This window comes from Xyrauchen texanus, chromosome 13, assembly GCF_025860055.1.
Source record: "Xyrauchen texanus isolate HMW12.3.18 chromosome 13, RBS_HiC_50CHRs, whole genome shotgun sequence".
Lineage (NCBI taxonomy): Eukaryota > Metazoa > Chordata > Actinopteri > Cypriniformes > Catostomidae > Xyrauchen > Xyrauchen texanus.
Window position 1 is genome coordinate 742,056 of NC_068288.1, and position 26,461 is coordinate 768,516.

At 38.3% G+C, this 26,461-nt stretch overlaps 2 protein-coding genes across 5 annotated transcripts in view; one reads left to right on the forward strand and one right to left on the reverse strand.

The window, feature by feature from the left end:
* Window positions 1–510: 510 nt before the first annotated feature.
* On the reverse strand, window positions 511–13,826 carry LOC127653644 (probable ATP-dependent RNA helicase DDX5; the record flags this gene model as incomplete). Its single annotated transcript, XM_052140414.1, has 11 exons — window positions 511–1,601; window positions 1,766–1,987; window positions 3,811–3,872; window positions 3,950–4,060; window positions 4,234–4,406; window positions 4,570–4,730; window positions 7,654–7,795; window positions 12,987–13,052; window positions 13,229–13,362; window positions 13,474–13,570; window positions 13,668–13,826. Coding segments are annotated over 11 exons (1,731 nt in total), but the record flags the coding sequence as incomplete, so codon positions are not given.
* A 1,262-nt stretch (window positions 13,827–15,088) lies between these two features.
* The window catches only part of LOC127653638 (centrosomal protein of 95 kDa-like), a 54,997-nt gene continuing 43,624 nt past the window's right edge, over window positions 15,089–26,461 (forward strand). For all 4 annotated transcript variants that reach the window (XM_052140399.1, XM_052140402.1, XM_052140403.1 and 1 more), the window contains exon 1: window positions 15,089–15,264. In XM_052140399.1, coding sequence (XP_051996359.1) covers window positions 15,246–15,264 — 19 coding nt within the window. In that variant the 5' untranslated portion in view covers window positions 15,089–15,245. The remainder of the gene's footprint in view (window positions 15,265–26,461) is intronic.

A 26,461-nucleotide genomic window follows, 5' to 3' on the forward strand; every position in this document is an offset into this window, starting at 1 on the left:
AAGAAGTCCGGGAAGGGCTAATTTAAGTTTTGTTACTAGCCGTTCACACATTGGCAAAAAAGGCGAATTTTACATATTGTACCTTTTAAATATTGACCTTTATTGCACCAAAAGCGATTGTATTAAGACATTAATTTAACCACTGGAGTCACGATGACGTTTATGCTGACTTTCTATGATTTTTGGAGCTTCAAAGGTCTGATCACCATCCACTTCCATTTTAATAACCTATTTAGTTGAGATATTTTTCTATTTGCCTTCAAATGTGTTTGAAGAAAGTCACACATGCACCATATAAAGCTCTTAGATCATATCTAATTTTACACAACTCAAATTTTCTGTGATTTGTTTTTGGAAAGACTTTTTTTAAAGTTTCATCAGCGAAACGATCCAAAACACTTTCAATAACAGAACAACCCATTGAAGAGATGTCAAGTCTATCCCTCAACCTCATTTTCATATATATTATATATGAATGTTACATTTGATTTTCCATGAAAGCCAACTTACTGCAGCAAAATCCCACACTTGCACCTGCCATCATATAGTGCCATCTCCATCGAGAATATTTGAAAGGTTTTAGGGAGCTGGGATAAAATCCAGTAAGGAGTGTCTTTACAAGTTCAAGCATATCTGGTGAATTTAATTTTGCCAAAGTCATCTCAGTGCAAGTTGGTTTGAGATGACTGAGAGGGTCCATGCATAGATTATTAGCAAACCGTAACTGTGAATATAGATTTTGAAAAAACTTGTTTTAATACAACCATAATTTAATACTTAATATTTAGCCTAACAAACTGCTCTACTATAAATGCATTGATGCATTTCAAAGGGTTACTACTACATACAATTTCAACCCACCCCTCTCCCCAAAATAAGACATCCAGAATCCTATTCCCTTTTTATTTGAAGATCCATGCATGACCCTCAAAATCAAGTTTGAAACATAGTTAAAACATACATTAAATCAAAATGTGCATTACCTAAAAAATAAATTACCAAAGAATGAATCAAAAATGGTAAAGATGTGCACTGATCTTAAGTTACATTAAAATAGCTTGGACTAGTAAATATCAGCTAGATAAAACATCCAGCTCTGCCATAAGTAAAATAAACAGTACAAAGAATAGTCATACCTATAATAACAATGTTTTAAACAAGATAGTTACTTCATTATTTGTGTTTGTCTGAGATTTTCTACTGGGTGAAAGAGAGGGGCATGGGGTAGGGCATCATGAGCTGTGGTGTCTGCTGGGGTTGTTGAGAAGGGTTATAGGGGTACTGTGGGTGGTTCATCCCATTCTGGGCTGGAGTCTGGTTTCCTAGGAATGGCTGGTTCTGGAACTTTTGATTCCCAAATGCGGCCACAGAGTTTGTCAAATTGTAGTTGGCCTGTCCTTTGCCGTTACCAAAGCTACTGCTGCAATTTTTGCGTTTGTCAAAGCTGCTGCCCCCACAGCCTCCACTCTGTGCCTTTGGTCCACTACCATATCCCCGGTCACTATCCCTATCTCTGTAACTACTGAAATCTCTCCTACTCCCACCAGAATACCGTTCCCGACAGTCATCCTTATAGCCACTGCGACCACCACGGGAACGGCCTACAAATAAAAAAAGAGGGTGGGTGTAGGGGGATGTGTTAGTAATTATGACCTGAGCATTTGAGGATATCTGTTAATTACACTATTTTCACATTAAAACATGCAATCCAGCAAACCAAAGTTTGAGAAGATTCAGTTAATAGTGAGAATTTTGTCAACCTTACCTCCTCTGTCCTCTGCCATCTGGATCAGTTTTGGGTTGATGGCTTGGTTTGCCTCACGGAGGACAGAGATGAGGTCGTTGGCCTGTTTCATGTTGTTTGGAGTAAAGAAGGTGTATGCTGTGCCTGTTTTTTGACTGCGCGCCGTTCGTCCAATGCGATGTATATAGTCTTCAGATGAGTTAGGGTAGTCATAATTGATGACATATTTCACATCCTCCACATCTGTGAAGTGTTGCAGTGTGGCAAATAGGAATGCAGAAAGAATTTGCAAAAAAACAACAACAACAACTTAAGTTAGACATAAGCACTAATCAAACAACTGCGTGAAGGCTGGGCTGCAAAAAAAACATAAAAAACCAACAGAAAAGGGTTAATGGATAAATTCAAACAAACTGAAAAGTTTCTGACTACATGGGAAGACTACTGTGGGAAGAGAGAAACAATGCACACCCCATTTACAACAAACGAACAAAAAAACCTAAATGCTTTCCACCTTCCCTTTTTTATATTTTGTTTCTTCTTTTTTTTAAATCAGGAAAATTGCATTTTATGTCTTACCATTAAGGAGTATGCATTCACTAGTCCTTTCCCAATGCAGCGAACTCCCCACAAATTGTCAAGTGACATCGAGGTGCTTCTAATGCAGTAGGGCCACTATGTGCACAGTCACCTCCTTATGTGCCGTTTGAAGACCATTGGGTCTTCTTTTGGTTCTAAAGGTCTTCTCTCAGCAGCACACTCATTAGAAGCTATCTAATAAAGGCCACACTGCTTAGTCTTGCCAAGACGCAATAGAACAGTGCTAATCTAAGGGCACCCACAAAGCTGAAGTTCAATGATAACATCTAACACATATGCATATGTCAACTATCAAAGACCAGCATCATCATATCCCTCATCACAACCTCGTCTAGGCAAGATCTTCCCAGAAGCCAGTGTTCACTTGAGAAAATGTCTCATTGGCAGGTCTCGACATGACTTTTTTTTTTTTAAATGCAGGTGAGGGAGGAACATCAAGCTTGGAAATTTAGCTGAGCATTTTGTTTAAATTAAAGATTTCACACTTTGTGCTTCATGGTCTACAGGTGTCCCAGAGCTCCTCTACACATGTGCCAGTTGTCACTAATTGCGGTATGAGAAAAATAAATGCTACTTCATTCTCCATTTCATGAACACCAGTTCTTTGGATTCTGAAAAAAATAAATAAATATAATCACCAGAAAGCTTTGCAAACACCCAAGCTTGGACAAGCTCAGAACAGAAAGAATCTGTCCAAATCTCTAAGAAATGTATTGCCATACTGTGCTTTTACAGAACGCATGCAAGACAAAATGGTAAAACCAGCTATAAGCCTTTTTCTTTCTTTCTTTAAATTGTTATCGATATCTAGATGAACTGGTGTACTTAAAAGGTGTAAAATCCATGGACAGAGAACAGATGTGTATATAAAACGAGTTAAGGCTTAGCCACACTGCCTTATTGAAGATAACTGGCACACAGAGCTCAGCTTGGACATGGTCACCTCTCTATGCAACTGGTTGGCAGCCAGTCACCAAGTTCCAAAACAACTCCTTCCCCCTCTGCTGCCCTGGAGTTGTCATGCCTAGGCTCTGCCACAAAAGACTCCACCTTTAGGTGAGAAAAACTCAGAGATTGCATAAAGAAGTTAAAGAAAGCAAAAGCACTTTCTTTAAAAGTAAAACTTTTTGGTTTTTAAGAGAGGACACTACTGGAGGTGTCATCTGGCTGCCAACCACTTGACACTTGACTTGATCTTAGGTAAATTACTGACACAAGCCACGTGAGGCAACATCTGTTGCAATCAGGATGCAGGCTTTTCCGTACTTAAGCTCTACAAAAGATAAAAAGGAATATTACATTTTAACAGGAAGTCAAGGAACACTTAGTTTTACCCTTTTATTTGATTATACAAATTCACTCATTAATAGATATAACATTTCTGAACACTAACAGGATGTAGATTGAAGACGCACTTAGAAGCTCTTAAAAAAAAAAACAATGGGTAAAATAAGACAACTACCCACCATTCAGAACCCAGTCTCTTTCCTGCTGACTCTTGTCACCATGAATGCCCATGGCAGGCCAGCTGGAAGACAAAAAAACCCAGTCATGGTCAGGCCATAGAGGATCAATCGAGACCCACACAGCACTTTATTTTCTTACCCATCTCTCCTCATCCTCCGGGTCAACTCATCACATCTCCTCTTTGTCTCCACAAAAATGATTGTCTTGTTCTCCTTCTCACTCATGATCTCTTCCAACAACCGCAAAAGTCTGGAGAAATAAAGGGGCATTAATGAACAGTTGCAGTTATCTTTAGCAGCAATTTCTAGAGATGGCATTCATAACCACAATGGTAAATTAATATTTAGCAGTACTGCGTTGCCCTAGGAGAGATTTTGAAATAGTGGCATGGAAGTCAAAGTAGCTATAACAAATAATCTCACTTGTCATCTTTCTCTCCATCATTGCAGATGTCCACTATCTGCAGGATGTTATGATTGGCGCTAAGCTGGAGCACTCCTATATTGATCTGACAATAATCCTTCAGGAAGTCCTCAGCCAGCTGACACACCTCTTTAGGCCATGTAGCACTCCACATCAGAGTTTGTCTGTCAGGCTGTCAAATAAACCAGCAGGAAACTGAACAACTCCGATGAGGTTAACCAACATAACGGATCACTATGAAATGCAGGTGGTTGGAATTAACTGGAAGCCATCTTAAAACATTAATGACACTTTTAAAGACACATTTATTGTTTTTAACCTTTGAGAGAACTCACACAAATCTGATCAACAATTTTGCGAATTTGAGGTTCAAATCCCATGTCCAGCATACGATCGGCCTCATCAAGAACCAAGTATGTGCAGCGACGCAGGTTGGATTTTCCTGCCTCCAGTAAGTCAATCAAACGACCAGGGGTTGCAATGCAGATCTCAACACCTATTTCACAGAAGCATATCATGGAACACATACAAATCTAGGACCGTACCACTACCAAATGATTCAAAGTGGCGAAGTCACGCAGTCAGTGATGGACAGACATGATCATTTACACGTTAAGCAGGGTTAGGGATAAGCCTAAACAATAAAGCAAAACACCTTGATTTAAAACTTGTTTGTATTTATTTTAGCTAAAAAAAAAATCTAATAAAACTGGTAAAAATTAAAGTGCAATTAAAATGTGTGTTGTTCAACTTATTGAAAGATGGCTTTACAACAGCTTTGAAGGGCAACATCTATCTGGCAAAGAACCTACTTCATCTGTGCATTCTCTACCGGTTGGGTATTTCGTTGTCCGGGAAAATACATTGTGTGTGAATAAATTAGTTTTGTTCCCTCCTTCATGATGTGTATAATATATATATAGCAATATCCAATTACATCACCAAACCCTGGGCTGAGAGATTGGTGAATATTCTTGCTTTAGTGATCTTGCATTGAAAATTATATAAATGTATTTGAAAAAACAAAAAAATCTAAATTAAATTGTACTCCAAACAAAAAGCAATTAAAATAAAGTGATAATATATATATATATATATATACACTCACCTAAAGGATTATTAGGAACACCTGTTCAATTTCTCATTAATGCAATTATCTAATCAACCAATCACATGGCAGTTGCTTCAATGCATTTAGGGGTGTGGTCCTGGTCAAGACAATCTCCTGAACTCCAAACGGAATGTCAGAATGGGAAAGAAAGGTGATTTAAGCAATTTTGAGCGTGGCATGGTTGTTGGTGCCAGACGGGCCGGTCTGAGTATTTCACAATCTGCTCAGTTACAGGGATTTTCACGCACAACCATTTCTAGGGTTTACAAAGAATGGTGTGAAAAGGGTAAAACATCCAGTATGCGGCAGTTCTGTGGGCGAAAATGCCTTGTTGATGCTAGAGGTCAGAGGAGAATGGGCCGACTAATTCAAGCTGATAGAAGAGCAACTTTGCCTGAAATAACCACTTGTTACAACCGAGGTATGCAGCAAAGCATTTGTGAAGCCACAACACGCACAACCTTGAGGCGGATGGGCTACAACAGCAGAAGACCCCACCGGGTACCACTCATCTCCACTACAAATAGGAAAAAGAGGCTACAATTTGCAAGAGCTCACCAAAATTGGACAGTTGAAGACTGGAAAAATGTTGCCTGGTCTGATGAGTCTCGATTTCTGTTGAGACATTCAGATGGTAGAGTCAGAATTTGGCGTAAACAAAATGAGAACATGGATCCATCATGCCTTGTTACCACAGTGCAGGCTGGTGGTGGCGGTGTAATGGTGTGGGGGATGTTTTCTTGGCACACTTTAGGCCCCTTAGTGCCAATTGGGCATCGTTTAAATGCCACGGCCTACCTGAGCATTGTTTCTGACCATGTCCATCCCTTTATGCCCACCATGTACCCATCCTCTGATGGCTACTTCCAGCAGGATAATGCACCATGTCACAAATCTCGAATCATTTCAAATTGGTTTCTTGAACATGACTGAGTACACTGTACTAAAATGGCCCCCACAGTCACCAGATCTCAACCCAATAAAGCATCTTTGGGATGTGGTGGAACGGGAGCTTCGTGCCCTGGATGTGCATCCCACAAATCTCCATCAACTGCAAGATGCTATCCTATCAATATGGGCCAACATTTCTAAAGAATGCTTTCAGCACCTTGTTGAATCAATGCCACGTAGAATTAAGGCAGTTCTGAAGGCGAAAGGGGGTCAAACACAGTATTAGTATGGTGTTCCTAATAATCCTTTAGGTGAGTGTATACACATATAACCAATTTACATTTACCATCAGGCAAGTATCCGTCTAAACAAGCAGGTGAAAAATTACTTACAGAAATGAAGGCATAAAAAAATTATTAATGTAAAAATTATTTTGTAATTTATTATTTTGTTTGTTTTAATGGTTTTAAATCACAGATGTATAGGCTGCAGAATTGTGTTCACATGTGGAAATATGTGGAAATAAAGCCATGTGGAAATAAAGCCATGTGGAAATAAAGCAAACTGAACACAAACTGAACTTCAGAGTACCTCATAAGCTGAAATGTCTGAGGTCATTTGCAGTACTCATAGACGATACTGTTATTGCAAAAAAAAACAATAATAAGACAGAAACAAAGAAATAGTGAGAACCTTTTACATGCGCGAGACTGTTCTTCTCCGTACAAACAGCATGTCATACATCCTATGACATATATAGACGTCTTTTCTGTTATCTGTTCTTAATAATATAATGCGATTCTTGAAGCACATGTCTATGTGCCAAGGGGCAAATTATTTGTAATATTAATTTGATAATAATAATAATAATAATAATTTAATACATTAATGGGAAAACGAGCCAAATATCATCTTGACGTAATCTCCGATTATCATCTGTTGGCACAACACTAATGACTATTCAGAGTCATTACCGCTTAGCACCGTCACTGTGCTCCATTTCGCTCTAAAAATTAACAAAATGTTCAGACAGTCTCCTTGCTGGTTTTTCAGGCATATTCAGAATCATTACTGCTTTTGCCGGTGTCACTGCGGCTCACTTCATGCTTGCACTTGTAAAATTAATATTTTAAAAGGCTCATTATTATGGTATTTCTCTATAATGTAGAACAGCGATAGGAATGTTACTTATAACGTTCTTTCTCAGCCCTGGAACTCAAACCATTTTCTGATTCCCCCCAAAAAAGATGTATAAGTAATTAAATTAATCTCAAAAACGTGCAACAACTAGTCGACTAATGGCTTAAACTAACGACTATTAGTCGACTAGGAAAAACCCCTTGGTCGGGGACAGCCCTATTCAAAAGTAAAATAGTAATTTCACAGTAATAAAAATTATAATCAGTAACTACAGTACCTCTTTCAAGATCACGGATTTGAGGTCCTTTGGGTGCTCCACCATAGATGCAAGTGGACTTCAGTCGGGAAGCTTTTCCATACTCTGCAGCCACCTGCTGTACCTGCTGTGCCAGTTCATGAGTGGGGGCCAGCACCAAGCACTGAGAAAGCAAGAACAGACATAAGTTTCATATACTTGAGGTAATTTAATCATACGATGATTACAGAGTTATCTGGACTTCGTTGTTGATGACTTGACCCAATCCTTTATTAGGATTACCTTTAGAAGCAAATTTGATACTGGAAGTCTGACCCAGCCACTGCATCACCTTTTGAAGCATGAAAACAATTACAAAGGAATTAGAACGCAACTATTCCTGAAGCACTTCTGGTATCATTAACGGATCCTACAAATAAGACTCAGAGTTAACGTATTTTCCTCAAATAACATCAAACGTTTTCCTAAAGTGACATATCCAGATGTGTTGCTGATACTGAGCATCTACGCTAGTAAGGCGATGATATTGTAAGGCGATGAATAATTGATATGCTCACAATTATTTCCTCAGAGATCAGGAATATTAGATCATTGCTATTATAATCTATGAATCCGTTCAGTGACAAGTTAAGGATTTTTTTTAAACCTAATTTGTAATCGTTTAGGATAAAAGTGGTTGCTAAATTACTAAATGTAATTGTATATAACTTGCGCAGCTTCATTCATTATAATGGGAGCGAGCTATAGTCACTTTTAGAGCTTTACCTATCAAATTTATAATTATGTTGCTTAAATTTCATTCACCTACCAGAGATAAGATGCTACAGTTGTTAGCTGCTCGTATTTAGCAATTTGCTTCAATGAAGCGGTTCATGCATACATTTTCCATTGCTTTTATGGAGATTTACACACTTTAATTTCCGTTAGTCCCAGGCATCCAGGGAGCATCCAGCCACCGACCAACAGGGCCCACATTTAATGACATTTGCATCAATGCTAGTAACGTTTATCGTTTTAAAGTCACTATGAATGAAGTGCCTCCTGGCTCCTGATGTTGTTTCGAATGAGGGTGCTTTCCATTCTCAAGTGATCATGCCCATACCCTCCTTAAACTTTACCATCCAGTCTGAGATCTTTGAAAAAGGCATGGGGCTCCAAAATAAGGGTTACTCAGAACTCTCTTTTTAAAGTAATTTTTATTGGAAACGTTTTGAAGCGATCTTGCAGCATGACTATCATGATCTTTCTCCCTTCAATGTCCCCTTCGGAAGATGATTTATGCCATTTGGAACACAGTCAGAGTTTGACAACTAGCAGGAATTGTTCAAGGAACAATAAGACATCACTTCCTTACACCCTCTCAAAAAAAGAAAAACAGTGTGATTTGTAAATGTATTTTGACTTGCATTCAAACAAAAACAGTATAAAGATAAGGTACTTTATGTTTTACTTAATCAACAGCATTGCTTTTTGAAGATGTATGCTTTAAAAAAAAAAAAAAGAAAGCCTGTAAAGCATTCCAAAAAAGTGGCAATTTAGGACTAACAATCTGACGAGATGAAAAAAACAAGGTGATGTGAAACAGGTTAAGTTAAACAAGTGAGGCAACCGTGTTATAGTATATAAGGGTCTCCAAAAATGCCTAGTCCTTCAAGAGCAAAGGTGGGTTGAGGCTCACCAATTTGCCAACAAATTTGCAGCAAATAATCCAGCACTTTGAGAACTATGTTCCCCAAAAATAAATTGAAAGGATTTTGGGTATTTCACCCATTGTGCACATTATAGTAAAAGAAAAGGCCGAAAACCACTTCTGAATGTACATGATCTCCTATTCTTCAGAGTTCACGGTCTTAACAACCATCATGCGTCTGTAATGGACATCATGACACTGGCTCGAGACTACTTTGGTAAACCTTTGTCAGTCAACACCATTTGCTAAGTTGGTGTAAGTTAAAAGAAGAAGCCCTACATCAACAATGTCCAGAAGCATCTCACCTGAGATGGAAAGTAGAACAGTGGAATTGTGTTTTGCGTTCCAAGGAGTCCACATTTCAAATAGTTTTTGGAAAAAACAGCAGTTGTGTACATCGGGCCAAAGAGGAAAAGGACTGTCTGCAGTCCTGACCCATCTCCAGTTGAGAATGTGTGCCACATTATGAAGTGCAAATTACGGCAACAAAACTGCACAGCTGAAGACCTGCATAATGGATAAATGGGGGAAAATTCTGTTTGCTGAACTTGCACTTGTATCTTCACTGCCCTAATGCTTAATAATTATTAGAACAAATGGTAAGGTTACGAAGTAGTAAACACTTGACTGTCCCAACTTTTTTGGAACATGTTGCAATCATACATTTTAAAATGAGTAATATATATATATATATATATATATATATATATACATATACATACATACATACATACATACATACATACACACACACACACACTACACACACATACACACACACACACACACACACACACACACACACACACACACACACACACACACACACACACACACACACACACACACATAAATACATGTACACACAGTGCATCCGGAAAGTATTCACAGCGCTTCACTTTTTCCACATTTTGTTATGTTACAGCCTTATTCCTAATGGGTTAAATGTATTATTTTCCTCAAAATTCTACAAACAAAACCCCGTAATGATATTGTGAAAGAAGTTTGTTTGAAATCTTTGCAAATTTGCAAATATATATATCACATGTACAAAAGTATTCACAGCCTTTGCTCAATACTTTGTTGAAGCACCTTAGGCACCAATTACAGCCTCAAGTCTTTTAGAGTATGATGCTACAAGCTTGGCACACCTATTTCTGGGCAGTTTCTCCCATTCTTCTTTGCAGGGCCTCTCAAACTCCATCAGGTTGGATGGGGAGCATTGGTGCACAGCCATTTTCAGATCTCTCCAGAGATGTTCAATCGGGTTCAAGTCTGGGCTCTGGCTGGGCCACTCAAGGACATTCACAGAGTTGTCCCGTAGCCACTCCTTTGTTATCTTGGCTGTGTGCTTAGGATCGTTGTCCTGTTGGAGGTCCAGAGCGCTCTTGAGCAGGTTCTCATCAAGGATGTCTCTGTATATTGCTGCATTCATCTTTTCCTCGATCCTGATTAGTCTCCCAGTTCCGGACAAAAGTTCAATCTTTGTTTCATCAGACCAAAGAATTTTGTTTCTCATGGTCTGAGAGTCCTTCAGATGCCTTTTGGCAAACTCCAGGTGGGCTGTCATGTGCCTTTTACTGAGAAGTGGCTTCCCTCTGACCACTCTACCATAAAGGCCTGATTGGTGGAGTGCTGCAGAGACGGTTGTTCTTCTGGAAGGTTCTCCTCTCTCCACAGAGAAACGCTGGAGCTCTGTCAGAATGACCATTGGGTTCTTGGTCACCTCCCTGACTAAGGCCCTTCTCCCCTGATCGCTCAGTTTGTCCGGGCGGCCAGCTCTAGGAAGAGTCCTGGTGGTTTCAAACTTCTTCCCTTTATGGATAATGGAGGCCACTGCTCATTGGGACCTTCAATGCTGCAGAACATTTTCTGTACCCTTCCCCAGATCTGTGCCTTGATATAATCCTGTCTCAGAGGTCTACAGAAAATTCCTTGGACTTCATGGCTTGGTTTGTGCTGACATGCACCGTTAACTGTGGGACCTTATATTAGACAGTTGTGTGCCTTTCCAAATCATGTCCAATCAACTGAATTTACCACAGGTGGACTCCAATCAAGTTGTAGATACATCTCAAGGATGATCAGTGGAAACAGGAGCTAAATTTTGAGTGTCATGGCAAAGGCTGTGAATATTAAGTACATGTGATTTTTTTTTTTTTTTTTTTTTTTTTAATAAATATGCAAAGATTTCAAACAAACTTCTTTCACGGTCTCATTATGGGGTATTGTTTGTAGAATTTTAGGAAAATAATTAATTTAACCAATTTTGGAATAAGGCTGTAACATAATAAAATGTGCAAAAAGTGAAGCGCTGTGAATATTTTCTGGATGCACTGTAATTGTGTTTATTTTGGCCCCTGGTGAAGATCAGCTACCCTTGTGTTTTGGTATCAATCGGGATCATCCACTTAACTGTATGCCATTTTTAGTAGGCTATTCTGTTGTATGAAGTAAGAAGCGAGATTGCAAATGTTAAATGTTTATAACATACATGACTAAAACTATTGTTCATGATGTATGACCTAACAAAGATCTTATCTTATTACATAACCTACCTTAATATGTCTTTCTTGGAGAACATGGTAGATGGCTCTACATGTTTCGGGAATAAGCTCAGTTAAAACTGAGCATCCAATTCGAAACAAGTAGTGCAGGTTACGAAAAGATTCCCCCAAAACAATTCAATAGGTACAACATAGCTTAATTTATCTTGTTTAATTACCGTAACAAATCATTTTAGTTGGTTAAATTGACATTTCATGGGATAAAATGAGATTATTACCTGTTTCCAGGAAACAAAGTGTAAGCGCCCCGTCTCTCACGTCGCAACAACCAAGGCGTTACCCACAACCTCTTTAGTTTCATTCATCGTCTTTTCAGGCAAAGAACGACACATAAAGACTTAGTAAAAGTAACATTTGGATTGTGGTAAAAGGATCATCCACCACTCTGACTCTCCGTAACGAAGTCTGTTGGTGCAGTGTGAACACAACTATTATGTTCCCAACATTCTAAATCCAAAGGCCGACTTTAGAATGTTGGTGATTGTCGGCATTGGTCAGTGTCTGTCGGTGCAGTGTGAACTGGCCTTAACAGTACATAGATTTAGAATTGATGATGCTAATTTTGATTTAAACATGATTGGCAGTCATTGGAATATGTTGACGATTACATTGATTCATAATCGATCAAGCTAATTTTAGATTTTTCAAGACTACCAATTGTTTGTTTGACAATGCAGAAAGAACACAAAATAGAGAAAATATTGAAATAATCTGATAAACAAATCTGAATTTCTAAATATATCTGGTATTAAAAAATATAAAATCATATACCCGCTGTCTCCATATGAGAAAATCAGTTAATGTAGGTAAGCAGCATTACCATTTAACTGCCATAAAAAAAAAAGAACGAAAAAAAAAAACATCTATTATTTTTATTCCAAAGTCAGGTCATAATGAAATTGAAAACAATGTAACAGTTAAGCATTACATTTATTCACTTCTTTTTTTTTGGCCGCATTGGCGGCGTTTGACCTCATTTGATGATTATTATGAAGATTATCATATAATTTCAGATGTATTAAGCAATGTGATGATTAATAGGCCCTTGAAGGCAGGAATAAAATCATACTGCTTAAAAGTTTTATGAGGGAGCTTACAATAGGACCATCTCCGCGTTCCAGGAAAGGCTGGTGGTTAATGTGCACAATGGCAGGCAGTAGGTACTGTGGGCAAAAAAGAAGAAAAAAAAAAAAGTTTTTTTTTTTAATAATTCACAGGACTATCAAAATCTGTGAATACTAATCAGCTGTTTATTTTCAAACATCATTCATTCAGCATTTATTTGAAGTTTATGTTGTTTGTCTTTATACATTTATAATTTATAAAATAAAGCACTTACAGCCAAGGTTTTCCCAGATCCTGTCTGGGCAATGCCAACCATGTCTTTTCCACTGAGTCCCAATGGCCACCCCTGGGACTGTATAGGGGTGGGCTCAGACCAAGATTGTCTAGAGATCACGTCCATAACATAATCTTGAGAACAACAATATATTGTGTTGAATACATGCATAATATTTTAACGAGCATATGTACTTTAACGAGCATATATACTTTAAAGTTCTTAATGCAAGAATGTTTGCATACTGGGGAAATTGGCCTCACTGAACTTAATGACGGGTTTAGGAAAATCTCTGCCTTTCACCATCACTTCTTTCCCTCTGCGGTACTGCTCCACTTCTTGCTGAAATTCAAAACAAACAAAAAAAGAAAGAAAATAAAATTTTACAAAAAAATGCTACTCAAATAATATTATGCATATCCAAATAGGATCACCAAACCATCGCTCTCCGAGTGACATCAGGGTGCACTTTGTAAAAATTCTTCTCAAACTTGGGAAGCTCATTAAGGTCCCAGTGCCTTTTCCGCAGTCTCTCACCAGGGTTCCCAAACTTTCCAGATGGAGGACCACTGTGGCCTCCACCAAATCGAGGGTACCTTCATACCTATGAAAGAACACACACACACACACACACACACACACACACACACACACACACACACACACACACACTTCATTCAGGTGGAAGCACATTACACACCATAGGACCTACTATGATTTTAGCAAATGTTTAAGAAAAACAATCATACATATCAAGCACCAAATCAATTAACTGCTGAAGAGAAAAAAAAATGCATGTAATGCAAAAAAAAAAAAAAAAAAAACGTATTCTTGCAGAACAAAGAATTGGTAGCTTAACACGAATTTACCATGGCAAAGTCTAGCCTCCTTGAAATCAATTAAATGACTGGCGTGTCTATGACGGTAAACGAGAAAGCGAGACAAAATCCCATTCCCAGTTTTCACCATAATAGGTGAAATTTCGCGAGCCGGGTAGTCATCTTGAATTCACACACTTGCCCACAAAACACAGCTCCAAAATAAACCAAACAACATCTAGATGTTAACAAAATCACTACGTCTAACAAAGTATTGAGTATGTTATTATCTTGCATGTGTTCTTTTGTTTTATTTTGCAACAACATATACTTAATTCGACTGCCACGATTTTACTAAAAAAAAAAAAAAACATTACACGACGAGAGAAATACTCAACTTACCCCCGGCCACTGCCAATATCTCTATCTGAATATCCAGGCATGTTATAAATAAATTTGGTGAATTTATAAGAAAATATAAAAATAAGGCCGTTTTTGAGAAAAGACAGCGATCGAGGTTAGCAATCGAACCGGGAGGTTAAATGGCCGCTGCAATACCGCTTGATGGTGTGGATGCCATGTAAATGCGCTTTAGATGCAGTGCTTTAGTTTATTATTAGGTGGTGTCCATCATTCAGTGTGAGCTTTTTGACATAGATCTAAACATAACATACTACACTAATAGAAGTAAGGTAATACTGCTTTCTTTATCTTTTGAAAAAACCAATATGATATTCAACTCCGGTCCTATTTTAGGAACAAAGTACATCGGCGTTCGGATACAGAAGACTTTGAGGTGCGTTATTGGTCTCCATTTAGGTCACCAACCAACTTTGTGAAATTTTCGCCGGGTTTTCATTGTATGTGCATATTTTCTTCTATCCTGGGTATCAGAATATACTTTTATGTACAATCTATTTCATTCACAATATATTTACCCCAAATTCTCGCGTTTGTTGTGGTGTTCGGACCGATATTTTAAAACTCTGGTTCTGAATGTCAGATCCGGCTTAGTTCCGCAAACGTCAACAGGAGTCTCGGCCAATTACAGTGCGAGAACATTTTAAACCTCTGTTACTGTTCCAGCTCTTGAAACGTCAACATCTTTCTTATTTGGTTTACTGATCAACTGAAACGCTTTAGTAAATAACCGTGTATTAAAATATGCCAGTGTGCTGTTAAAGAGTCAAATCTTCACGATGGGACCAGAGGACATGGGTGAGTTTGAGCTACCGATGGGCGGTTGATATGTTAACGTTAGCAGCATGCTAGCTATATTTAAAAACGCTCATATTTTATATTTGATTCAGTTTTGATGGACACTGACACAATATTTCTCTTCTAAAGTCATTTTGAAATGTGTAATTTTGTTTGAGACAATAATATTGGGTTTGAGAGTTTAGATAACAGCCAGCCAAACTACAGGACATCGTAGTTAGGAAATATTGCTTAGATATTTCCTCATGTATACGCACTGTAATAAAACGTTAAACTGTTGTTTAATTGTATCATACAGTGTAATCAAATCTTGAAACAAACCGTAGTCATTCGACTTCCTCAAAATTGAATTTGTGTGTGTGTGTGCGCGCGCACACACACACACACACACACGATTGTTTTCTGATCATAATTAACAAAGTGAACGGCGCGCTTTAGAGCGCCAATGATGATGTGTGTGCTAATTGTCTTTTTTTTCCGTGCTCTTGATCGGAGTGTGTGTGTTCATTATCACTTTGTGTTGTGGGTGTTTACGGTTTTTGTATGTTTATGATGTGTTCCTTCACACAGTCGCCTTTGGCTTGCTTACTTTTGGCATATAAACTAATATAATATAAAAATATATAATAGACCATGTTATATAATTGTTTTATATATATATATTTTTATGCATAATTTACAATCACGTATTTAATAAAACCACACAGTAAGGACTTTACAGACATCACAGCTTCATTTTCTGTTACAGCATAATTTTTTGTGAAGCTGCATTGAAACAACATGTGTTGTGAAAAGAACCTTATGACTTGATCTACACTCACTGAGCACTTTATTTGGAACACCTGCTCACCTATTTATTCATATGGCTTTCTAACCAGCCAATCATGTTCCAGCAGATCAATGCATAAAACCATGTAGGTGCAGGTCAGTAGCTTCAGTTAAAATTCACTGTCAGAATGGGGGGGAATTTGATCTCAGTAATTTCTACTGTGGCAATGATTGTTGGTGCCAGACTGGCTGGTTTCTGTATTTCTGTAACTGCTGATCTCCTGGGATTTTCATGCAGAACAGTCTCTAGAGTTTACTCCGAATAGCTGACAGAAAGGCTAACTCCGATAACCACTTTGTACAATTGTAGTGAGCAGAATAGCATCGCAGAATGCTCAACATGTCGAACCTTTAGGTAGATGAGCAGAAGACCATGTGGGGTTCCACTTCTGTCAGCCAAGAACAGAAAGCTGAGGCTGCAGTGTGCACAGGCTTACCTAAACGTCACAGTTGAAGACTGGAAAAATGTAGCCTGGTCTGATGAATCTCAAGGAATACAGATTGTAGGGTCAGAATTTGACTTCAATAGCATGAAACCATGGACGAAACTGCCTTGTGTCAAAAGTCCAGGCTGGTGGCGTAATAGACCTTGTTCATGCTAGTGCCATCCATGATTTTTAATAGGTAAATGGTCTGCACTTATATAGCGCCTTTATAACCTTATTGGTATTCAAAGCGCTTTACACTGTTGACTCATTCACCCATTCACACTGCTATGTAAGGTGCTAGCCTGCCATTGGGAGCAACTTGGGGTTCAGTGTCTTGCCCAAGGACACTTCAGCATGTGGAGTCGTGTGGGCCGGGATTCGAATCACCAACCCTGCGATTAGTGGCCGACCCACTCTACCAACTGAGCCACAGCCGCCCCAATAATAGGAATGTCAACTAGGCAGTGAGGGATAGACTTGCCATCTCTTCAATGGCACAAATGGTATAAAGCACCTAGATCACATCTGATTTTCCACAACCCATGTTATCTGGAGTTCTTTGTATACTGAATGTTCTTGGTCAGATATTTTATCAATGTTTTAAAAAAAAAAACACTTTAAACTGCAGTACAGCCCATTAAAAAGACTGTAAGTCTATCCCTTGCAGTCTTGTTGTAATTTGTGAATAAGGTCTATGGTGTGGGGAATGTTTTCTTGGCACACTTTGGGCGTGTTAATACTAATCAGTCATCATTTGAATGCCACAGCCTATTTGAGTATTGTTGCTGACCACGTGCACCCCTTCAACGGGCGGCTGTGGCTCAGTTGGTAGAGCGGGTTGGCGGTTCGTTTCCCGGCCAACATGACTCCACATGCCGAAGTGTCCTTGGGCAAGACACTGAACCCCAAGTTGCTCCCATTGGCAGGCTAGCGCCTTGCATGGCAGCTCTGCCACTATTGGTGTATGAGTGTGTGTGTGAATGGGTGACTGGGACACAGTTTAAAGCGCTTTGGTAACCGCTAAGGTTAAAAAAAGCGCTATATAAGTGCAGACCATTTACCATTTACCATTCATGGCCACAATTTACCCAGCTTCTAATGGCTACTTCCAGCATGATAATGCACCATGTCACAGAGCAAAAGTTGTCTCAAATTGGTTTCATCATGAACATGACAATGAGTTCACTGTTCTTCAGTGGCATTCCCAGTCACTGGATCTGTATTCAATAGAACACTGTAAGAGGGATTCAGATGGGCAAGGAGGGGGAGAGAACCGGCTTGTCAATATAAATAATGTTTAATTAAACTCGAAACAAAAAGCACAAACATAATCACACATGATGGACATGCCCGTAATTCTCTCTCTCTCTCTCAAACCGTCGTCACCGGCCGCCTTTATCCCTCGCGCCCCATCAGGCCGATTGGGGACCGGGCGTGTGACATTCCAGCCTGGCCCCCCCTCTGCTCCACACTCCTCCCGGCGTTACCTCAGGCCGGGGTGCGACATACCATTCCCCCCCGTGCTTTGCGCCCCGTCAGGTCATACCGGCCTTCCTCTACCTGGGAGGAGACAGGAGGGGAAAAAAAAAAAATAGGCGAGGGAAAAGGCCAACAGGGTGACACAGAGAGAGAGCCAGGAGAGAGAGTGCCATCGCGTGGTCCTCTAGCACTCCTCCAAACTCTTCGGCCGATGACAGCCACTCCTCCCCGGGCGGACTGGAGTCAAACCTCTGACCCCCAGTGGACAGAACGCCCCTCCGCTTTTATGGCGGCACATGGGGATATTCCTCCGCCCCTGGCAGCGGCCCTACCGCTACAGGCGATCGGGGAGTTACTTCCCTCCTCCCCTCGCGGATGGCGGTCTTCCCTTGACCCCTCCACGTTTCTGGGGGATGGCAGGGCACTTCTCCACCCCTGGAAGCGGCTCCAGGCGGTCGGGGAATCCAGTCCCCACTCACCCCGCGGACGACGGCCGTTCCTCACGTCCTGGCGGTCGGGCTACTCCGTCACCCGGCAGATGGCAGCGGCGCTCCCCGGGTGGACGGCAGCGTCGAGGACTCTACGACAGGCATCCCTCGGGCGGTTTGGCCGGGTGGCTAGCTCTAGGAAGAGTCCTGGTGGTTCCAAACTTCCATTTATGGATGATGGAGGCCACTGTGCTCATTGGGATCTTCAATGCTGCAGAACTGTTTCTGTACCCATCCCCAGATCTGTGCCTCGATACAATCCTGTCTCTGAGGTCTACAGACAATTCCTTGGACTTCCTGGCTTGGTTTGTGCTCTGACATGCACTGTTAACTGTGGGACCTTATATAGACAGGTGTGTGCCTTTCCAAATCATGTCCAGTCAACTGAATTTACCACAGGTGGACTCCAATCAAGTTGTAGAAACATCTCAAGGATAATCAGTGGGAACAGGATGCACCTGAGCTCAATTTTGAGTGTCATGGCAAAGGCTGTGAATACTTATGTACATGTGATTTTTTTTATTTATTTATTTATTTATTTGTATTTGTAATACATTTCCAAAAATTTCAAACAAACTTCTTTTACATTGTCATTATGGGGTATTGTTTGTAGAATTGAGGAATATAATTAATTTAATCCATTTTGGAATGAGGCTGTAACATAACAAAATGTGGGAAAAGTAAAACGCTGTGAATACTTTCCGGATGCACTGTATATCACAATATTGTTAAATGGTTCTGAAAAATCAGTACAATTGTATGATATATTAAGACATGTCACAATGAGTCATTTTGAGTAGGGCCGCATGATTATAGCAAAAATCATAATTGTCGATTATTGCTCTTGATATTGTAATCGCGAATATTAATGTTGAATAAAATATTAAATTACCACGTCGTCACAGTAAGCAACCGTGTGGTTCTTCGGAGTAGCAGATTTCAATGGTGGTTATGAGCTGCGCTCTAGTTTCTTTTAAGCATTTTATTGTATTGTATTTTATATTGTAATAATGTTTGTTAAGGTAACACAAATAAAAATTATTTTAAATTGATATCTATGGTATAGAATAAATTGAATAATTTTGCATTTATTTAATTAAATTGACCAAGTTACTGTGTTCACTAAGCCCTTAGGTGGCTAGACAGGGGACTATTCATCCTGTTAGATCTTCAATGTAAGATCTTGTTCATGTAAGATGACATCTTTTGAGGAATTTTCGATATTTACTGCGTGCCGCTAAAACGCAAGCAGTTCGGCTTTCTCAGGCTGCGTTTCCACTGGGGTGGACGAAATCCACTCAAGGCGCTTCCAGCACTAGGAGAGAGCTTGCTCTTATCTTTCTGCGCTGTAATCTTGAATATTGTTCTCTAGCAACAAACATGCATAATTTCTACCCTATTCCGCTCCGCACGCATTGCCTCTTTTCCTGCATGTGTGTAGACATAAAGCGCCGCATTAGTTAACATGGTTTCAAAGCACCTTTTAGACCATAACGTTTTTCCCTTCTAAATGTATCTTTATTAATCGGCATGCTACCAGCCTTTAATAATAAACAATTCGAATAAACAAATTGATTTCTGTTCTAATTTTGTGAAAATTAATTAGATGTCTGGAATGGATAAGGAAAGACTAAAAATTACTAGTTGGTAGACTTGTCTCTCACTTTAATGAAAATATCCAAATGTTTTTTATTATTTTTTTTAAATGTTTGAGATCTGCATTTTGACGCATGCTCACGACGCTCTGCACAAAGTGCTGCACTCTCGAGAATGCTTGCATTAAAAACAAAGCTGTCTAATCAGCATAACAATTTAATTATTAACACCGCGGCTGTGCCTTGATTAGAACGGGAGGGTTTTAGTTTTGTCGTGTTGCTCATTTGCCGTGTATTTAACATCTACGTTCAAAGCAAGCAGTGCACTATGCAATGAATCCAAAATAATTACAAAGTGCTTTTCGCTCTTGTTCTACACTTTTCAAGTGTCAGGTGAGGTTTCTTCAGTATTACATTTCCTGTGCTGCGCGAACAGAGCTAGAACTTAAAGCAAGCATCTGGGCATTCCTTGTGTTGTGAAAGGCGCTATATAAATAAATTCAGATGGTTTAAAACTTGGATCAGTTGTCGTTACAGATAGGACGGAGGAGTAATCTAAGTGGCTCTGATTGGCCGTTGCTGTTTCTTTGCTCAACGGAAATGTTGGTTATTGGTTAGAAATCTCAACCAAAAATAATCGTGGCAGCCGTCATCGCGATTCGTTTTTTCATTAATTGTGCAGCCCTAATTTTGAGTAATCCAGTCAGTGAATTAAATGCATTATAAATGAAAACTTCATCTTATATAATGTTCTCTTTATTTTGATCTTGACAAACAAAGTATCAAATAAAAAATGCCACATTTCAGTCTTATGATGTGCACTAATTTTCTTTTTCTTATTATTATAATTGTTGTTGTTGTTATTATTGGTATTATTGTTATAACTCCAAAAAACGTAACATCTCAAAGCAATGCAAAAATTAAAATAACACATACATTTTAAAAAAGTATATGCTGTAAAAAAATTTCAGTGAATTTAACAGAAATAAAATGTTATTTGATTAATAAATATTAACTGTAAAATATACAGTAGCATTTTTATATATTTTAAAAGACAATACAGTAGTTTTTACAATAAAATTATTTAAAAATGTAATTATTTAAATGTAAAAAGTAAGATTTGTCTGTAAAATTAATGATAAAAAGAACAAGAGAGTACATGTACTTTTTTACAGTAAATTATTGTTAAAATTACAGTAAAAACAGTAATCGGGCGTTCCCACAATTCCCTGCATGACCCATTACATTTCATTATATTTTATGGGATAGTTATGTTTCATCATATTTTTAATATCAGTTATGTACACTGGGGTGTTCTGTGTTATATTTGGTGTAATTTAGTTAATGTTTACTGCATTATTTAAATCTCATATGTGTTACCATGATGGTGTTTAGTGTTTGTGTGAGTTATACTGAGCACTATCTCTACAAGTTTATGGGTCATTGCTCCTGGAAGAGCCACTACTGATCAACTTCATGTCATCGTGTGCCCTTTTGTAGTTACTGCGGTGATTAACAAATACCTTATAAAGTAAACAACAGATTTTTACAGTTTTAGAAGGCATGTTTATGATTTAGTTTTTTACTGTAAATATAACAATGTTTTCTTCTTTTTTTTTTTTTACAGTGCCAGCATTAACTGTAAAATGTACAGGTTGTTCTGTAAAGTGGTTTACATTTTAACTGTATTTTTTACATAATTATTCTGGCAACCACAGCTGCCAGATTAATTTTTTTGTAAAAACAACAGAATATTTTTTTAAAAGTGTATATTTTTTACCCCTATTTTTTTAGTAGGGGTGAAATGGTTAGAATTTCTCATGGTTCAGTTTGTATCAAGGTTTAAGGATCACGGTTTCGGTACAGTTCAGTATTTGCTTTGTTAAAAAATAAAAAAATAAATATTACTGCCAGATCAAAGAATTATCTATTTGGTAAACACTTCAACAGGTTTGCCCTTAAATAATAATCATTGTTTTTCAACAGTAACCATAGTTTAACCATGGGATTTGTAGTAAAATCATTATATATCACAATATAAACATAGTTACGGTCATGGTTTCTATATAGAAACTACAATATTACTGTTTTTAAACCATGGTTAATTGTATCAAAACCATGATTTCTGCTCAGAAAAACCTTGGTGACAGCAGTCATGGTTACTACAATATTACTATGGTTAATTTTTTTCAGGGTCCTTAAAGGGTTAGTTCACCCAAAAATGAAAATGATCCCATAATTTACTAGCCCTCAAGCCCTCCTAGGTGTATTTGACTTTTTCGGCCAAACACAATCGGAGTTATATAAAATAATATCCTGGCTCTTCCAAGCTTTATGGATTACTTTTTTGATGGGTGGCTGCACTTTTTGGGCTTCAAAATCTAAGGTACCATTCACTCTCATTACAAAGCTTGGAATAGCCAGGATATTTTTTTATTAACTCCGTTTGTGTTTGGCTGAAAGAAGAAAGTCATATACACCTATGGCTTGAGGGTGAGTAAATCATGGGATAATTTTTGGGTGACTAAACCTTAATTACTTAATCAAAAATGTTGATTAATGCCTGCACTAATCCGCTACATGCATCAACGCAAAGTGCACTTCTCATCTCAACATATTCAATATTCGGATGCTGTACATCACTAAAGAAGGAATAACCTTGCTGTTAGAATGCATACGTGAAGGGATGTTATGGTAGTGCTTCTTGAGTATTTTAATCATATATGGAAATCCCACATAAACACCTTAAGCGCTTAAGTTATTGTTTCATGTCTGTCCGAATGAGCACGGAGTGCCTGCTTAAAAATGGAAGGTAGTGTGCACAGTTTCGGCTCACCTCTTTCCCTGGGTGATGTTGGCGTAAATGATTAATCATGTATCAATGTATTACTATAAAGGCATCTTAATGTAATTAATCAAAGTGCGTTATTGACACTTATGATAGATTGCAGCCATGAGAGGAAACGGGAAGAACTTGCGTGCACGTTTTAAATAAACCCTTAATCGTATTATTGACATATTACCCGTATACAGCACTCATGTCGAGTGATTTCTGCAAACAGTGCCTGTTCTGTAAACGTCTTTTGACCATCGCAGTTGTAATTGACTGCAAAAATAGAATGTTCCCTGTAAGGTGAAATGCAGGGGGCTTCTCTGTCTGCAGTTTTCTCCACTTGCCATTTTCAACTACACACAACGCTTGCAGAAAAGTGATGTCATCAAATTGACGCATGAAACACAGTTGGAGCGTATCCATTCAGTTGCATTAGCGGAAGTTGTAACTGTGTCTGTCTGTTTGACACTGTTTTCTTGACCAAAATTTGTGCTCCAGATGCATCATTAAATGTGAGGTGAACTGACCATGGTGCCAATGCTTCCCGAAGCACAGGTGGGGAACAGTATGGTTCGGATTTTTACTAAGAACTGTTACACCCCTAGGTTTTAGTAATCTCTATAAAGAAAATATAAAATATCTGAAGGGAAATATGTCTGGTTTTTTTTCCGTGATATAAAACATCATTCGAACAGAATTTTAGAAAGGGTTTTGAATTGTAGTTTAAAAACCCACTTGACATTGAGTGAAACCAGAATGAGTAGTGGGTGTGATGCGCCTTTTCTGTCACTACTAATGACAGGCCTTGGATGCAGGGGTGTAAATTAACGAATTACAAATACTCACGTTACTGTGATTAACTACTTTTTCCCAAAAATGCTATTTTTAAGTAGTTTAAAATTTTTATACTTTTTTCTCTCTGAACATGCCACACAACTGCTTGTTCAGTCACTTGTCATAACTAGACTGGACTACTGTAACTCTCTCATTGCAGGCCTTCCTGCATGTGCAATTAGACCTCTGCAAATGATCCAGAATGCAGCAGCACGTCTGGTCTTTAATGAACCAAAGAGAGCGCATGTTACACCACTCTTTGTCTCTCTCCACTGGCTACCAGTTCATGCACGTATTAAATTCAAGGCTCTGATGCTGGCATACAAAACAGTCATTGGGACTGCTCCAGCATACCTAAAATCTTTTATGCAGATCTACACTCCTGCCAGAAGCCTGCGGTCGGCTAAGGAACGTCGCCTTGTTGTACCAACACAAAGAGGCACCAAAACACTTTCCCGGACTCTCAGTTTCATCATACCACATTGGTGGAATGACCTTCCCAACTCCATCCGTGAAGCTGACTCACTCTCTGTCTTCAAAAAACGGCTAAAAACACATAATTTCCAAGAGCACTTAACCAGTCACTAAAAAATAAATAAAAAAAAAACAATAAAATAAAAATTAAAAAATTCTTGTTGCACTTAAATCTGTTTTGAATGCTATTCTGATGCTAGTAAAACTTTGTAGTATGGCACAAAGGTCTCCTTAAGATGATTCGCTTATGTTTTCCTCTTTTGTAAGTCGCTTTGGATAAAAGCGTCTGCCAAATGAATAAATGTAAATGTACTTTTACTTGGGTAATTTTTAAGTGATGTAACTGTACTTTTACTGCGCTATTTTCCCACGGTCTGTGTTCGCTACTTCCCTGTCCTAATTTAATTTTTTATCTATCAACATGATTGGCTAGAAAGAGTCTTGTGACTCTTGTGAAAACGTAAAAAACTTGAACGGCATCTGTAGATCTGGCGCCAACTGTGCAGAATGCCTCAAGCACAGTTTACTGCTGAACATAACCGGCTGCACCTGGAAAGGATTTTCGCCGTGAAAAAAGCCAATTGCATGATCGTGTCATGTGAGTTTAACTTGCTCAAGCCAGATATCAGTATTTATCCTGTGTCTAATTTGAAGAAACATATCGTGGTAAATTTCATATTTCTGCTTACTAGATTCTGTGTGTCTATAACATAGCCTGTAATTTAACTATCTATCACTGAGATTATTGGGCTGCTGTGAGAGATTAATGCAATGTTATCAATAGGGCAGTGCAATAAAATGATCTAGATGTTTATCGGAAAAAAGATCAAACATTTCAGTAATTTTCTAAATTTAGCCCATGTTATTCATCTAGAACAGGGGTGTTCATTACATCATTCACGATAGCAAGAGCACCACTGGTTGGTTGAGCTAGATGAAATATAAAAGATTGACTTTTTTATTTCCAGACGTCTGTAGCTGCGTGTTGTTTAATTGACAGGCGGCTAATGTTTGAGCGCTAATGCGGGTATGCGCTTAAATGATCAAATACACTTTATAATTCCGCCAATGCCCGTCTTGTTGAGGATTTAATGTAAACAATCGTTTATGTTTAAAGTGAACTTAAACAGTGGGACAAAAAGCGTATTTGCTTCAAAATGTCGGACTTGAAGTGTACATGTAACCGAATTGAGCATTGTCTAGTAGGCTCTGTCATAAAAAGGCTATTAATTAAACATTAACAAGGAAATGAGAAAACCACTCACTACTTTTGGCTGAATAACTTTAGTAGCTTTAAAATTATTCATGTAATAGAATAAAACAGTGACATTTTTAATAATATTTTTGGAAAATATTGTTTGCTTTTTAATAATAATGACCCCTGATGAAGAGAGTATGGTAATTGGTATAATAAATTACCAGGAAAGTAGAGATGATAATAATTTTTAGTTATTATTAGCCTTTATAAAGATAGAAAAGTATCAACATTTGCAGAGCAATACTTCAGCAGAACATCCACCAGTCACAATCTTAAGAAAACTGTGCATCATGCATTAGAATGGGCTTAAAAGGCGGCAATTTTTCTGGGCTTAAAAGATACAAGAACTAAATCAATGTTGAACATGGTATCTCAAAGGAGGACAACGTGGCCCCCCATGTGCTACTTAAAGAAATAATTTACACAAAAATGAAAATGATCTTATAATTTACTCACCCACATGCCATCTGTCTATGACATTCTTCGGAACACAAATTAAGATGTAAGTGAAGGGGTTGTAAAATGTTGACGCTACTAAAAGCACATAAAAGTAATACATACAACTCCAGTGGTTTAATCCATGACTTCATAATTAATATGACAGGAGTGGGTGTGAAACAGATAAATATTTAAGTCCTTTTTTTGCTAGAAATTCTTCTCTCTGCCCAGTAGGTGGCGATATGTTAAAGTGGAGATTGACTGAGCAGGGAGGAGAATTAGTAACAAAGGAATTAAATATTGATCTGTTTCTCACCACATCTATCATATCACTTCTGAAGACATGGATTAAACCACTGGAGGCACATGGATTAGACTACTTTTATGCTGATTTATGTGATTTGTGGAGCTTCAATATTTTGTATTTATTTAGATATTCTTCTAAAAATCTTAATTTGTATTCTGCAGAAGAAAGTCATACACATCTAGGATGGCATAAATGTAAATAGTTGAGTAAATGATGAGATAATTTTCATTTTTGG